The following is a 15,680-nucleotide window of genomic DNA, read 5'->3' on the forward strand; positions in this document are numbered from 1 at the left end:
CACACACAAACTCAACTCACCAAAAGAAAAGAAAGCATATAACCAAAAATTTATATCAAAATATTCAATCTCCATACAAGAAAACAATGGGCCATATATATAGGCACCAAAAACATGAAAGGAACAAAAGACAAGAAGGCCCTTGGCCAAACAGCACAAAAGCTCCCTCAAGTGAGGGTAAAAGTGTAATAAAATAAATAACACCACATAAATCTCCTACAACACATGAAAACTAAAAATATAAAGACTCAATCAACGTCGTATATCTCTAGCCTCTATGGTGATAAACCCTCCAAGCTCTGATGTCCCCATCACATACTCACTTTGAAGATCCGTCACTCGTCTCGAGGGACTCACTGCTCAGTTAGGGGACTCACTTGCATAACACTCATTCATGAGGACTCACCTAGGGAACTCTTCATGGGCATTCCAAACCACATCAAAGGCAAAGGGCCATGTGTGAACCTTTCAGCTTAGTTCACATGTCTATCTCAATCTATATTTTTTATATCATGTAATATTTTTCTATTTCTTCAAGTATAGTTTTTCCCTATAGTTTATTAATCATATAAATAAATAGTCAAGAGGTATATTTTAAACTTTAGACTATTTTTATTGTTCACAGAGATCACTTAGCCTCTCATTTGCTATCCATACTTGTTGATATCCTTATCTTGCTCTATAGTTGTATATAGCTAATTGTATCAGTAGAGTCAGGTGTTACCCATGAACAAATTTGGATCCAGCATAAAGAAACCATCATTTGTCAAACACTATCATTAATCACGTTTCTTTGAATCTCTCCCATTCACTTTATATGATCATCTATGGGTTATTTTATTTGAGAACCAAAACTTAATTAGATTATAGAATAATAAGCTAGAAGAGCAAGAAAATAAGGTATATGAAATGATAAAGATGCGAAAATAAAAAATGAAAATGGTTCAATAGACTTGAAAGTGGCTAGAGCATTAGGGACCAGCATATGACCCATGCAAAACTAAGAGTGCATTTGAGAGGTTTAGAAGACAAAACTTACAGATGCAAATATCTTAAGCCAATTCCTTATTGCCTTGAAGCTTATTCAACGAGCAACATTTTTGTGCTAAGTGACAATCATAGGCAACTAAATATCAAAATATATCCCATAAAGGCACAGAGCATCTCTTGTTGTTTATGAGGATTCCTATTTATGCGAACCCATGGTGGTGGAGAGGGTAATTAGGAGAGGTTGTGGACCTCTTTATGCTTATATTTGACTATGTCAGTGAATTTTGGATGTAAATATGTTAATAATGCTTCTCATATCAAACAATCGATGGCTCTTGACCTGTCGATTGTGAGCATCTTTGGATAGCCTTCAGAAGATTTTACTTTGGTCAGCCAAAAACTCTTCATGTTTCTTTTGTGATAAATGTTTTCACTTGTAACATGTATGTCTATTAATTATAATATTATTCAAAACTTTAAATAAACTTTTGATGCAAGAGCACCATGTCCAATTACTAAAGATTAAGTAGTCTTAGTAGAGGGCTTTAACTCTTTTTTAATTCCCAATTAATTTTGTGGGATTTTTTTTTAGTTGACGACATATTCAGTTGCACCAAACCCAATTGGGTACATTGGTAAAATTCCAATTTAAAAAAAAAATTATTTTATTTTTCTCATCAATTTTCTCTTTTTTGAATAAAAATAAAAGTTTATATTTTTCAAAAGATATGTTTATGGTTAGTATGAGAGCAAGGCAGGGGGCAGTACCAAAAATGGGGTTGAGGCCACAAGTGGGTATAGGTAAATAGTGGCAGTACTAGTGACTTTGCCACTAGCCATGAACTCTGCCACCCAATCGCTATCATCTACTTCAACTTTTAGAAGGAGCCCGAAACTTATTCTTATGTTGTCTGCATTTGTTTGGTGTGATTTCAGTTTGACTTTATTTATATGTTACTTGCTTTGTCAACTAGCTTTAGTTGAATACTAAGTTGTGTGATAGAAAGGTTGTGGAGGATAAACGATTAAAATTTTCACGTTTATATTGAAAATTTTCTTTTATCATGGCTAGTAGAAAATGATAAGATTCAAGGCCTATTTATAAAGCTTATGGAGGGTTCTAAATTCAATTTAATACAATTTTCAACTACTTCATATCATCTAATTTATTAATTGAACGTCACGAAATTTATATACTAATCTTCATACTAGAATTTCCTAGGTGGTTTGACGATGAACTGCTTATTTATTTTTTAAGTGTGTTCCAACTTGCAAGTGATACGTTTCTCCTATTGGTGAGACTGGAAGACACGTACAACCTATTATAGAAATTATCAATGCTCTTCTTTGATAAAATTATCAAAATTAGCTTTCATATGTAACAAGATTCCTTGATATGAACGCAGGCAATTATTCTTTACAACTTTGATCATGTAAAAATATAATGATGAGAAATAGATGAAATACCCACTGTCTATTGTTTGATAGAATGATAAACCTCCAACAACAAACCCCTAAATCGCCCAACATCAATATTGACCTTCTGTTTGTCTAGAAAGATAGACCATAACTGATTCCAACCTTGCCTATGGATTGAAAAAGGATCCTTGAAGACTGCATGATCTCTTGGGTACTGTTTTATTAATGAACTTTCATTATCTGTAATCTCATATTCCAAATACTTAATCCCCATTTCTGGAGCAGGCTCACCATAGTCATGTCTACAAGCCCATGTTAAACCTCCCAATGGAATTATTTGAATCACTGTTGATTTCTCTGGAAGGAACACCATATTAGCTAACCCAGCCCCATGAACTCCCATCATCACATCACATGAATTCACAATATCAGCAAACTTTGGCAATTCCTTCATCTCTTCTGGTCTTGCAGTGATCACCTTATAACCAATTCTTCGAGCCATCACGATTACTTCTTTTTCATTCATTATTGATCTTGATCCTTTTCTTAGTATCATCAGTAATCTTGGCTTTCTTCTTGATTTCTTCTGAACTATAGAACCCCTTTTAAGTGAAAAGATTTCTCTGAGAAAATTTTTGAAGTCAAACATAGTATAGCCTTTTGGAGTCTTCGAAGGATAGATACCAAGGACTTTGTGGCTTTTTAGACCAACATGAACGGAAGGGAAGCAATGGATAATCTTCTGTATGTCCATATTAATGATCTCAAAGCGGGAAAGGCCTTGTAGAATTGGTCTGTACTTATTGATCCACTTAGCATTGAAGTCAGTTACAAGGAACTGAACATTCCCATTGAATTGGCGAGAGGTGACAAAGAGTGGGATCAGAACATCAGTGAAGTCGTGGAAGAAATTGCCTAGAAATCCACCTGTAGAGAAGATGATGGCAGGAACTGCATGGTTTATATTACAAGTGAGATTTTGTTGAAGGCCTGTTAATGTTTTTAGCCTTAATTCTTTGATGTTCTTCATTGACTGTGGTTCCCATTTCCTGGCATAAGGTTTTATAGTGTGCGTATAGTTTTCCAAGGGAAAGGGAGATTGAGAGGACATAGCTACAAAGATGGTGAAGGAGCTACTATGCACTCTTATATCACCAAACATGGAACAGGTATCAGATCTGGCTTCCGAAAAATCACAGATTATCTTGCCTTCTTGACCAATATCACCTACATATATTGAATATAAAAGGTTCTGCTTAGATGCTGAAATCAAATTAGTTAAAGTTGGGCTTCCTCTCATATGTATTGTAAGGCTACAGTTAAGTTCAAATCTTACGCCTCGTTTCGGACAGCTTTCTTACTGCTTTATGAAGCAATTTTTTAGCACAAATTTTTTTTAATGTAAAATTTTTGTAGTAAAAAACTGCTTCATAAAATAATAAGAAAGATGTCTCAAACAAAACATTAATATATATAATGAGATTCAGCTTAGCCACTTTTATATGTATTGAACTCCAAGAGAGTTTGCTTACTTCTGATTTTGTGCTTTTGAACTTGGGAACTATTCGTTATTGGGTGGTTATGCTGTGGATAGTTCTTTTGTGATGTGTATTTACTTCCACTCAGTTTATTCTTCTCTTGATCACTGCTTGAAATTATGTAGTTTTGCTCCTCAGATCTGCTTGCAAAGGTGTGAACCTTCTCTTGCTTCTGATTTGCAATTTGATGTACTTCTATCACCTTAATATTTACATTAACTGCAAAAAGAGAGTATTTGATTCAAGATCTATTCATTTTTTATGAAGAAATAGTTGTTAGATTATTGTAATTGTATAAATATATGATTTCTTTTGTAGAGAATGGACATACCTTGATTATTTTCTTCCAGATCTAGTGATAAGGTTTCAGTTTCATTGCCTGTTTGGATTAACTTTAAAGAGATTAATAAATCACACACCCTTATATGTATGTATGCATATTATATAAGCCAAATATACACACCGACCTTGTAGCATCTGTTCTCCTATGGAGTTCTTTGGATAAGTGACTTGTTTTGACACTATACTTTCATTGCCTGCACTATGAAACATGAGAGTGAGCTATTGGTTCATTTTACAAGAAACATAAATTCCTTAAAATGGATCAACTATTTAATTATAGAATTCGAATAATTTCTTTTCTTTTTTCTTTATCCGTCAAAAAATGGGTATACTATGATTACTTTCTACTCATAATTCAAAAAAAATGAAAATACATAAAAAGGCAAAAACATGAAATCGTACCTAGTAAAATCAAACCAGTGATTAAGGCTTCGTTTGGAACGGCTTTCTTATTGCTTCTTAAAGCAGCTTTTTAGTACAAAAATTTTAATTATTTAACTAGAAAGCTGCTTTAAGAAGCAGCAACAAAGTCGTCCCAAACAAAGCCTAAAATGATCCACCCTTCTAATAAGCTATGAGCCGCGATGATGGACAGGCAGTGTTAGGTAGTAATGATAGCCAATGAGCGACTACAGGTTAGAATGTGAAGATTGTGGTCTATTAGTTTTTTCCTATATTTGTCTGATTTGAGCATATTTCAATTTCATAAAAAATAAGCAAACTGGGTGATTATAAATTTCTAGTGCAAATGCTTTGTATTTTATTTATTTCAACCAGTTGTTGTATTTGAATGCATCTGGCCATATTTCTTAAAGGTGGAACTCGGCCAAAATATTTCTCTGTGCAATACAAAAGATATTGTAATATTTAACTAGATATATTTGATGTATTGGCAGTTTCTTCACTATTAATTGTTTAACCGTTGTGTGGCCTTATGTGAAATGTTGATTTCTGCTTATCTGATTTTCTCGTCTTCATCAATACAAAGTGAAACGAGTGATTTTATTGTTGGAAACTACAAAGCCAAGCAAAGGATATATTGTAGACCTGATAATGCATATGGGAGGCCAGCTTGCCTCCACTTGTAGAGGTAAGTGTTGAATTACTAAGGATATTATCAAAGTCAAAATTAAATGAGGCCTCCATTATGCACAAAGAATTAGTGGAGCTTCTTTTGTGCTTCTTTTTTAATGTTTTTTACTTTGTAAAATTTTGATGAACTAAAAAGGTGAACGAAGAATCTAATCAATTTGTTGGACCTACAAAACACTAAGTAATTGATGTAGACAAAGGGGGGGTCAAATCAAATCCAAAAAATTTGATTTTTGATTTCTCCAGCTCATTAATGTCAAGTGGAAGGTTAGCTCATTATGAGCTGGTTTTTAGTTCATTTATGGAGCTAAAAATTAGCTCATTATTTATTTGATCTGTCTATTCTCCTTTCCCCCTTTGTCTACTCATTTCTCGTGCTTGGCTCTTAGGTTATCGTGCCATGGCTCCTTGCTTCTCACGGTGGCTGTTGGTTTTTCGAGCTTGGGGGGTTTTCCCGTGGCTTTGGCGCCTTGGTTCCGTGCGGCCTCCTTGGCTCCCGCGGTTGCTCCTTCGGTTCCTGGCTGGGCTGTTTCCCATGAATGAATGGGGGCTTTTCCGTGGCTTTGATGCTTCTTTTCCGGGAAGTGACTGTTGGCTTTTCATATTCCCTATTTAAATAAGCTTAAATTAATGTTATGTGGCTGTTTGTATTCCCCCTTTCATGCCTATAAATATGAGGGGTTATGTACTATTTTGGTTATGTTATGTGATGTGATTTTTGGAAATGTGAACCTGCGGGTTTCATTGGAAAAGCTTGCGAGCTTTGTCCGTCTTCTTTCTCATCCCCTCCGGAAATCTTGCGAGCTCTTTCCAACCTTTCGTCTTGGCTTATAACCTCTTTCGTCTCTCCACAAGTTTAAACCCCACCTGTATCCCTCTTCTCAAAGTAAAGCAACTTTAGGGTGTCTTGTTTGAGTCAAAGTTTGTGAGTCTTTCATTTTTATAATATTAAAATTTGTTTAAGCATTTTATGTCTTTAATTTGTATATAGGAAGGTTGTTCTTTTTGTGATAAAAAAATATTGGGTCCCCTATATTTTTTGATTGCATCATTTGGTATCAGAGCAAGTTAGGAAGTCCTAGGATTTGGTCGTCAAATTTTGGTTTGTCAAATTAGTTTGTCAAATTTTATTTTAGTTTGTTAAGTTTGTCAAGTCAAGTCGTTTTGTTGTGGGTCTTGTTGAGTCTCTAAAAGAATTGTGAGTCTAGAGTTTTTTTTAGTCTTTTTGTGAGTTAGTTTGTCAGGAAAAATCTTGTGAGTTGTGTGTGTCTTGATATCATGTTAGTTTTGTTTTGAGTCATGTTGAGTCTTGGTGCCTCTTGGTGCAATGCCTTTAGAACAAAGCTAACTCATCGGGAGATGAGTTTTTTAAGAAGGGGATAATCTGATGTAGACAGGGGGGGTCAAATCAAACCCAAAAGTTTTGATTTTTGACTTTTCCAGCTAATTAATGTCAAGTGGAAGGTTAGCTCATTATGAACTGGTTTTTAGTTCATTTATGGAGTTTAAAATTAGCTTATTATTTATTTGATCTTGTATATTCTCCTTCCCCCCTTTGTCTATTTGTTTCTCGTGCTTGGCTCTTGGGTTCCCGTGCCATGGCTCCTTGGTTCTCACGGTGGCTGTTGGTTTTCCGAGCTTGGTGGTTTTTCCAGTGGCTTTGGCGCCTTGGTTCCGTGCGGCCTCCTTGGCTCCCGCGGTTGCTCCTTCGGTTCCTGGTTGGGATGTTTCCCGTGAATGAATGGGGGCTTTTCCGTGGCTTTGGTGCTTCTTTTCCGGGAAGTGACTGTTGGCTTTTCATATTCCCTATTTAAATTAGCTTAAATTAATGTTATGTGGTTGTTTGTATTCCCCCTTTCATACCTATAATTATGAGGGGTTATGTACTGTTTTGGTTATGTTATGTGATGTGATTTTTGGAAATGTGAACCTGCGGGTTTCATTGGAAAAGCTTGCGAGCTTTGTCCGTCTTCTTTCTCATCCCCTCCGGAAATCTTGCGAACTCTTTCCAACCTTTCGTCTTGGCTTCTAAGAGCTTCTAACCTCTTTCGTCTATCCGCAAGTTTAAACCTCACCTGTATCCCTCTTCTCAAAGTAAAGCAACTTTAGGGTGTCTTATTTGAGTCAAAGTTTGTAAGTCTTTTATTTTTATAATATTAAAGTTTGTTTAAGCATTTTATGTCTTTAATTTGTATCTAGGAAGGTTGTTCTTTTTGTGATAAAAAAATATAGGATTCCCTATATTTTTTGACCGCATCAGTAATCTGATAGTGCGGTATCATAACATGTTTGACATTGGGATTGTAATTAGCAAAGTCAAGTTTTTTTTTTTTTGCTTTTTTTGCTGGCTTTTATGATTTTGCATTTTTCATCTATCCTAATAAATTTTGCATGGGATATGATGCACGTTATTTGGCTGGTTTATTTATTTATTTATTTATTCAGGAAGAATTTTAATTCATATTTTTTAGAGTTTAAGAACGAATGAACATTTTCTAAGGTTTCGTTTAGAACAGCAGCTTTTTAAAGCAAGTTTTTTTGGTACAAAATGTTTTAGTTCTAACAGTTCGATTGACCTAGTCCAAACACATGGGATTACAGTGGAGCAAGCAAATATTAGAGCTCAATGAACAGGTAAGGGAAGTCAATTATAGCTAGCAGTCAAGCATTTGATGTTTTGGTCAAAACACTCTCTTGCGTATTAAAATAACATATCATCATCTTTAAACAAAAAAATTTGATGTATTTATAATTTCATTATTATTAATTGAGATAATGATCAAAAGTGGCCCATTGATTATTTATGGTAGGATCATAATGATTCGCGACTATTTAAACGTTTCATTTTAGTTCTTTGACTTTTTAAATAAGGATCTAAATAATTTCACGAAGGATTAATTTGATTCTTATTTTAAAAAATTTAGGAACCGATTTGATATTGTTATATAGTCGATGTCTATTATCAATCCTGTCTTTTTCTCATTGTTAATTTAGACTTTGTTTGGGACAGTTTTTTTATTGTTTCTTAAAGCAGCTTACTAGTATAAAAATTAAAATTTGTACTAGAAAGCTGTTTTAAGAAGCAGCTTCTTAGTATAAGAAAGAAAGCCGTTCTAAATAAAGTCTTAGATTTTATTTGGGATGGCTTTCTTATTGCTTCCTAAAGCAGCTTTCTAGTATAAAATTTTTAATTTTTGTAATAAAAAGCTACTTTAAAAAGCAATAAGAAAGACATCCCAAACGAAGTCTTAGTGAACCATTTTGTTCGTGAATCATTTTATTTTAATAGATATAGATGCCGTAAACGACACACTTGTGGTATTTTGGCCTGATATGAAACGTTCCTTTCTAAACTCTATGTCCGTTACAGCTGTGGTCTAACTTTTTTGTCTTCATCAATTTTGTGATTGAAGAACAAAAGCCAAACAGAGGATAGTGCACTTGAAAAACCCAATGGGAAGCCGGCTTCCCTGCCTTGTGAAATTAATGAAGGCTGAGGGATTGTTTTTTAGCCTCCCATTATGTAAAAGCAAATAGTAGAATTTCTTGTGTGCTTCTCTTTGTTAATGGCTTCACTTTATAAAGGTTATTGTTTAAAAAGATAGAATGAAATTATGAAGCCATATAGGCCTCATTTGGGACAATTTTTTAAAGCTGAATTTTAATTAAAAAATTTTGGATTAAAATTTTTTGTGCTAAAAAATTGTTTTAAAAAGTAATTAGAAACTTTTTCTTAAATAAAATCATAATTTGATATAATGATTAATATGTTTGACATTTGCATTATGATTAACTCGAAGTTATGATTGCATTTTCCATCTTTTTTATGTTATTTTTAGGTTTAAGGAATTTTTTATTATTAATGTGCTCAATATTTTCTTCTAATTTTAAATTATGTATACTGCTGAGAGATTACGGTTTCGTTTGTTATGGCTTTCTTACTGCTTCTTAAAATGGCTTTCTAGTATAAAAATTAAAATTTTTATACTAAAAAACCGCTTTAAGAAGCAAGAAGAAAGTTGTCTCAAACGAAGCCTAAATTGGAATAATATAATACTCTGAGATTAAATTAGTCATATAAGAGTAGTCGAATGACTATTTTGAAGTCTCAATCATTGCTTATCAATCTTAAAAAAAAAAGTTGTAATTGCTTTAAAGAGAAGATAATATATATAGATTTTTCAAAGCCAAATAAAAGAATTTGTGGGAGGGAATTAAAGAAAAGTAGGCCTCAACCAAACACTTTCCCCCTGTCATATCTCAAAAATATACAAGACATGGCATCTTTAGGTGTAACGTCACAATCTTAAAATGGACCATTATTTGTTAAGAGGCTACCATGAAGATAATGAACATGACCTTAGTTCCCTTAGCAAGTTCCTATATATTTTGTGCACCCTTCCTTTCCCTTTCTAGTGGATCAATCATTCATAATCAGCCCATTAATTACTTAAATACACAAAGACTTTCTATGAGATAAATAGCAATATTTTAAACTACAAGGTTTTAACTTCTTGTGATTGTCTTTAAACTTTCTTATAGAAATATTTCTTAATGATGAAGATGTATGCTTAATTTGCATGAAGATTGTGATATATTACGAGCAATATTACAAAAAGATCTAAGGCTTTGTTTGATTTCACTTTCTTACTGTTTATTAAAGTATTTTTTTAGTATAAATATTTTAATTTTTGTACTAAAAAGTTAGTTTAAAAAACAGTAAGAAAGCCTTCCAAAAAATACTAAAAGAAAAGAAAGTCTTTCCAAACGAAGTCTAAGATGTGGCTTTGCAATTTCTACTATAGGATTAACTAATCTCTCCTACTCAACTTCTTCTTCACGCTTGTTGCTTTTGCTCTTTTAGCATCCACGCTATTGACAATTAAACTTATTTTTCAAAGCTAAAAATGTTATTGCATATGAGCCAAATTAATCAAATCATTTTACAAGAGTGACACGAAGTCAATTAGTCATCATTAAACTTAAGAAAAAACTATTAAAAGCCTTAAATTGCTCAAAAATATTATTCAAATATTTGAAATTTAATCTTTTTTTATTGCATTAAATATTAATTTAAACTTATAAATAGAGGATATGAGGATGAGCTTAACACATTATGCTAGACTCTTATTACATTAATTTGACTTTTTCTAATGAAATCCTTAGCTTCTCTTTTCTCTCTTTCTTTAAACAATTTTTAAGATACAATAATGATTTTATTTCTCGTACACACAGTTCTGAATACAATCGCTCAAGATTCTTTTTTAATGTAATGATTGAATTTTCATTAAGAAACGTCAAAGTTAAGCTTGCTCATGCTAAGAGCAATTCTATAATGGATGACCTCCAGGAAAATTACACCAGTGAGTAAGATTATTAGGTCAAAGCGAACAATATCTCGATTGTCTAGTTAAATGTATAGGCCATTAACATTTGTACATATAAAAGTTTCTTTAATTTCCAGATTAAGTGCTAATAGTTAATTAGAAAAGGGATTATCACTAACCTCGTAGCTTAGTAAAGCTTCCTAATTGAAATTCCTTCACCTTCGAACAAGGCAAGTTGGTCCTCACCGATAGCTGGAAACTTGCTGAAAATAATTAAACACAACTTAGTTTCTTCATCAGCCAAACTCCCATATATATAGCAAATTAAGATGACAAAACAGATCAAATCTATCCGTTGGATATTATTTATTCCAATTGTCTAAAAAACTTTCATGGAACATCTGATGTAACAGTACAGTACTCATCATATGATCTCACTAACTATTTTCAAGCACAAATTTCATCTTTGAAACTGCTTTCAGAAACCATTCATCTGTACGTGAATTGCCGATCCAAATCTTAAAAAGAGAACTGTATTACTTACATAACGGTAAGGGATGAGAGCTTTGCTTAATTATCGTGATGAAGAAGACAGTAATAAGAAAGCAAGTACAGACAGCAGAACGGCCGAGCTTCTCCGCCTTGATCCGGCGAAAGCTGCTGTATGACGTTTGCTTCATTTCTCTTTTAGCTTTCTCTTTCTTCTACTTGGCCGAGCTCTCTGTGCTAAGTTCTATTTATATCTGTGTGTTTGAGAGTAGGAAAGTTGAGAGGTTCTGAAGGCATTATAAGGTTCTTGATTGCCTCACGCCATCCGGATGCTAACGTTTTCAAATGATGGGGGACAACGCGCGCGCATGGTGAACTAAGCAACCAAAATAATCTTCTTTCGCTTTTTCTTCTCTCTCTCTCACTCTCTCTTTTTTCGGGGATACATACATATATCTAAAACTTTAATATTTCATATCTATCACCCATATAGAATAAATATGGGTGGAATGAATGAAATATTAAAGTATATAGGGTGATATGACTGATATGAGTGAAATATATGAGTGACATATTAGATATTATGGGGTTTTACATACATACCACTTTATTTCATGCTATTTACATATCTAACATCAAAAATATTAATATTACATGACTACTCATAGAACAAATTTAGGTGCATGGAATGATATATTAAAGTTTATAGGATGGTATGAATGATAGAAATGTATTATAGGAGTTGCATATTTGATATTAAAGTTGTATATGGGTGATAGACATGTAATATTAATGTTTTGAGTGTTAGATATGTAAATAGCATTAAATAAAGTGGTATGTATGTAAATTTTCCTAGATAGTAATGTTGAAGTATGAAATATTAAAATTTTGACTGTTAGATATGTAAATAGCATGATATAAAGTGTCATGTATGTAAATACCTTTTTTTTATTGGAAAATTTTTTGATTAAGTATATTTGAACAAATTTTTTATTAGAGTGAGATCGAATTCATTAAAATTGTTTTGAGATGAGTTCAATATAAATTTAAGATCTTTACTTATGTTTATATCAAGGAATTCTTATGTATCTATATACATGATGCTTAAACATTTATATTTATATGTATAACTCTTTTAGCACCTCAATCACATCGAAATATAAGCATGAAATGATAAATTTTTATTATTTTGATCTTTTATATATAAATATAAAGTTTTGAATATTAAATATATAAATATCTGAGAATTATGTGATATACATGTAAATAACTCATTACTCTAAATCGATTGCACTATTCTGAGGATAAATTCAAAAGAATTTAAGACCGGTTTTGATCGATATTGTATTAGGATGTTCTTATGTAAAATTATTTTTCTTCTTTTAATTAATTATTATGAGTAATACTTATATTTTAAAATAAATCCAAATTAAATGTTGTTTTTTTTTTAATCTTTACCGTGCGGCCCGACAACCCGACCCGGACCGGACCCGGGATTGCTATGTATTGATTGATTTGTGCAAGCCAGGGAATGACTAGGTATTGCTCGATATTGCTCGGCAATAACGATAATATCATCCTGTCAAGACCAATACCTAGCAATATCCCGATTTTGCTATGTATTGCTCGATATTGTTCGGTATTGTTAGGTATTCGTCTTGACATAACGATATTTTTCGTTATTGTCTAACAATACCTAGCAATACCTAGTAATACCAAGCAATACTCAAATATAACAATATCGGATTCCGATTCGGGTCGGGTCGTCGGGCCGCACAGTAAAGAGTAAGAGCAACGACAAATTATTGAACTCGAGAGGTAGAGCCGACCTAATAATTGTTCCTGTTGGTTCTCTCTCTTGCTTGCGTCCGCTCGTCCACTCCTACCCGGTTTCCTGAAACTACTTACTGACAACAAAGAAGCATGAAGTCGCGACCTAAGATCATGGAGAAGGCTTCGACGACCCCAATGGCTTACGAAGAGGCAGGGAAATCGCGCTGGAGCCTGCAGCAGAAGGCTTCGATGAGTTCAGTGATGTGAAGGAGGAGGTTGCTCGCTACGAGAGAGCCTCGATGCGGTCATGGCGTGTGAAGGAAGAAGATACGAGATGAAAGATTTTGCAAGATTGAAGGTTTCATTTTGCTTTTTGATAGAATTTTAAGTTAAACTCTTTAAATCCTGCTCGAAGCCGACGATCTAAATGCAGTACAACTTCCTCTCCTCTCATCTCGTCGTCACCTTCAAATCATAACAGTCGTCGGTGACAGCCACCATTGGCCACTCCATCGACTCTAACCCAAAACTTGAAATATTGTATCAATAGAGAAATCTAATTCGTTAACTTTCATGCAGGTAGATGAACATGAAGATCCATATACTGTTTTTCAAAAAACCCACAATGTGGTGTTTTAGACCACCCATATAGGCCTTTTTTGGCATAATAAGCAAGCTCAAACCTTTGTATCTGCCCCCCTACTCAAGGAAAAATTATTATGTACGGAATCAGAACACCTTCCTAACGCAAATTTTTTTCTCTCATGTGCACAGAGTTTGTATAAGAGAGAAAATTTACGAGTCTTTATGTGATTGATTTCATCTGAATTCCGCACATAATAATCTCTCCTGCTAAAGTCACAAAAGGAACTATCAAAATTTTCTTTGGACAAACTTACTAAGGTCAAAGTTTAAAATGATTTCTGGACTCAATAACATGACCAAAAATAAAAATTTAATTATAAAACCATAAAAATAAAATTGTCAAAGAACACTCCAAACGCAATATATATCACATCAAATGAGAAATAAAAATAAATAGAAAATTGAACGCAAACTAAACTTTCAAGGGACTCATTAGCTTGCCAACTAGGGCAAATAGGATTCCCATTGACTACTTAAAGCTTAAAGCTGCTACAATCATGAACCACAAATACATATGAAAATTAGTAAGTGATAGTCAGTACCGTTGCTTAGCTTGGTTGGTGGGCAAGTAGGGTTGGGAATCTCTAACCCGTGTTCGATTCCTCTCGAGCGGCAGCGCCTCTTAAGTGGATTCCAAACAAGTGAGGTCCATGAGGTTTCTGAGGTGGGTGCTCTTCTAGGTCAGCCGAGGATTAGTCATGCCGCCAAACGTTCTTTCAGGTGTGGCAGCGGATAGATACCTCGTTCCAACAAAAAAAATGTGATAGTCTCTGTTTAAGGGCGACGAACTATTCCTTATAAAATAGTCAACAGATCTGCGACATATACATACAAACAAATAGAAGACAACCTTTCAAAGTTCATGATGAAATTTGCATGCATTTTAATGAAGGGATATCCTCAAAAACAATTAAATCTATATAATTTCAAATCTTGTACATGCTTCACATGTCATTCTTCAACTCCAATACATTGCCTAAACCTTCAAGTCTTTTGGGAGCCTGGAGGAACCAGAAACCAGCACGAGGATGGCCTTGTATCCCTGATCCTGTGAAAATCTCCATCTTCAATGTTTAACATCGATAAAAATGCATCAAAAACGTTATAAAAAATGGTACAATCACTCAATTTCTTCACCATTTACGAGGCTGCGAGCCCCATTAAGTGTATGTTATTCCTCATAATCAGGAATAAAGGACTGCTCAAACTCTGCATCCATGATAACCCCTTCCATTACATGCACAATGATCTCTCCCTTTCGGAGATCAACCTGCTCGGACCTAATATTGTTAACTAAAAGTGCTCCATCAGGCATCTTCCAAACATAAATTATGAATCCAGAAACAGAATCGAGCTGTAACTCCTTCAGAACAGGCACAGATTCTGAAGGTATGTGTTGAGGAACAGTGCAAAAACCCATTATTTGAGATAGAATGGCAAAGGTATCATTCATCTTATCAGTCATTAAGCTGCTGTTCGATTGTAATTTCAGGACATGATCAAAGGCTTTTTCCGAAGGGAGAAAAACAGTGAAAGCTAGATTTTCAGGTAACATTTTGATCATTAAGAGGCCGAGTTCACCTAGCTTAGTTTCACCTTCTACATTTCTTTTTGACGCCATTACTTCGCTCCGAGAATTCGGTGCTAGCTCTGGAAGGCCTGGACTAAGTAAGCCCAGAATACAGAAAATAGGGACAAATAGGCACAGCAAAGCAAATAATCTTCTAAAAAACTGCCCTCTTCTCCACTTTTTGCAGAACCCCATCAGCTTTTAAGCCCTCATAGTGCTTCCATAGTGCTTTCACATACAAAAATGCTCTTTTGAGCCCTCATAGTGCTTTCACATTCAATAATCTTCTAACTGTTAAAGTCAAAGTGTTCTTTTCCTGTCAGGAATGTTAAGAGTAAGTTCATCGGAAATGCATTCCAAAGCAGCTTCAGTGAGCTTAATTTAATGAACAAATAAAAATTACATAACGTGGAATATAGTAGCTTTTTGTTGCTCTTTTTTGTTTCTATATTCCAAATAATCAATGCCGCTTGCCTCATTGCTATTTAATTTTCA

At 33.9% G+C, this 15,680-nt stretch overlaps 2 protein-coding genes across 3 annotated transcripts; both read right to left on the reverse strand.

Annotated features, from left to right (window-relative positions):
• Positions 1 to 2,331: 2,331 nt before the first annotated feature.
• LOC110106383 (alpha-1,3-arabinosyltransferase XAT3) lies at positions 2,332 to 11,536 on the reverse strand. Of its 2 annotated transcripts, none has more exons than XM_020836270.2 (6): positions 11,253 to 11,536; positions 10,888 to 10,971; positions 4,415 to 4,483; positions 4,279 to 4,326; positions 3,942 to 4,166; positions 2,332 to 3,636 (listed from the first exon to the last, which is right to left on the reverse strand). In XM_020836270.2, exons 1-6 carry the CDS (start codon positions 11,386 to 11,388, stop codon positions 2,465 to 2,467), a joined length of 1,734 nt encoding a protein of 577 aa, XP_020691929.1. In that variant the 5' UTR covers positions 11,389 to 11,536; the 3' UTR covers positions 2,332 to 2,464. The 2 variants fall into 2 exon arrangements, with proteins under 2 accessions (XP_020691929.1, XP_020691930.1); XM_020836271.2 differs by having other exon boundaries at positions 4,415 to 4,488; positions 11,253 to 11,269.
• Positions 11,537 to 13,992: 2,456 nt separating this feature from the next.
• On the reverse strand, positions 13,993 to 15,452 carry LOC110106374. The gene has a single exon (XM_028700892.1). The coding sequence runs from the start codon at positions 15,378 to 15,380 to the stop codon at positions 14,787 to 14,789; it is 594 nt and encodes a 197-aa protein (XP_028556725.1). The 5' UTR covers positions 15,381 to 15,452; the 3' UTR covers positions 13,993 to 14,786.
• Between the last annotated feature and the right edge of the window lie 228 nt (positions 15,453 to 15,680).

This window comes from Dendrobium catenatum, unplaced genomic scaffold (genome assembly GCF_001605985.2).
Source record: "Dendrobium catenatum unplaced genomic scaffold, ASM160598v2 fragScaff_scaffold_1608, whole genome shotgun sequence".
Lineage (NCBI taxonomy): Eukaryota > Viridiplantae > Streptophyta > Magnoliopsida > Asparagales > Orchidaceae > Dendrobium > Dendrobium catenatum.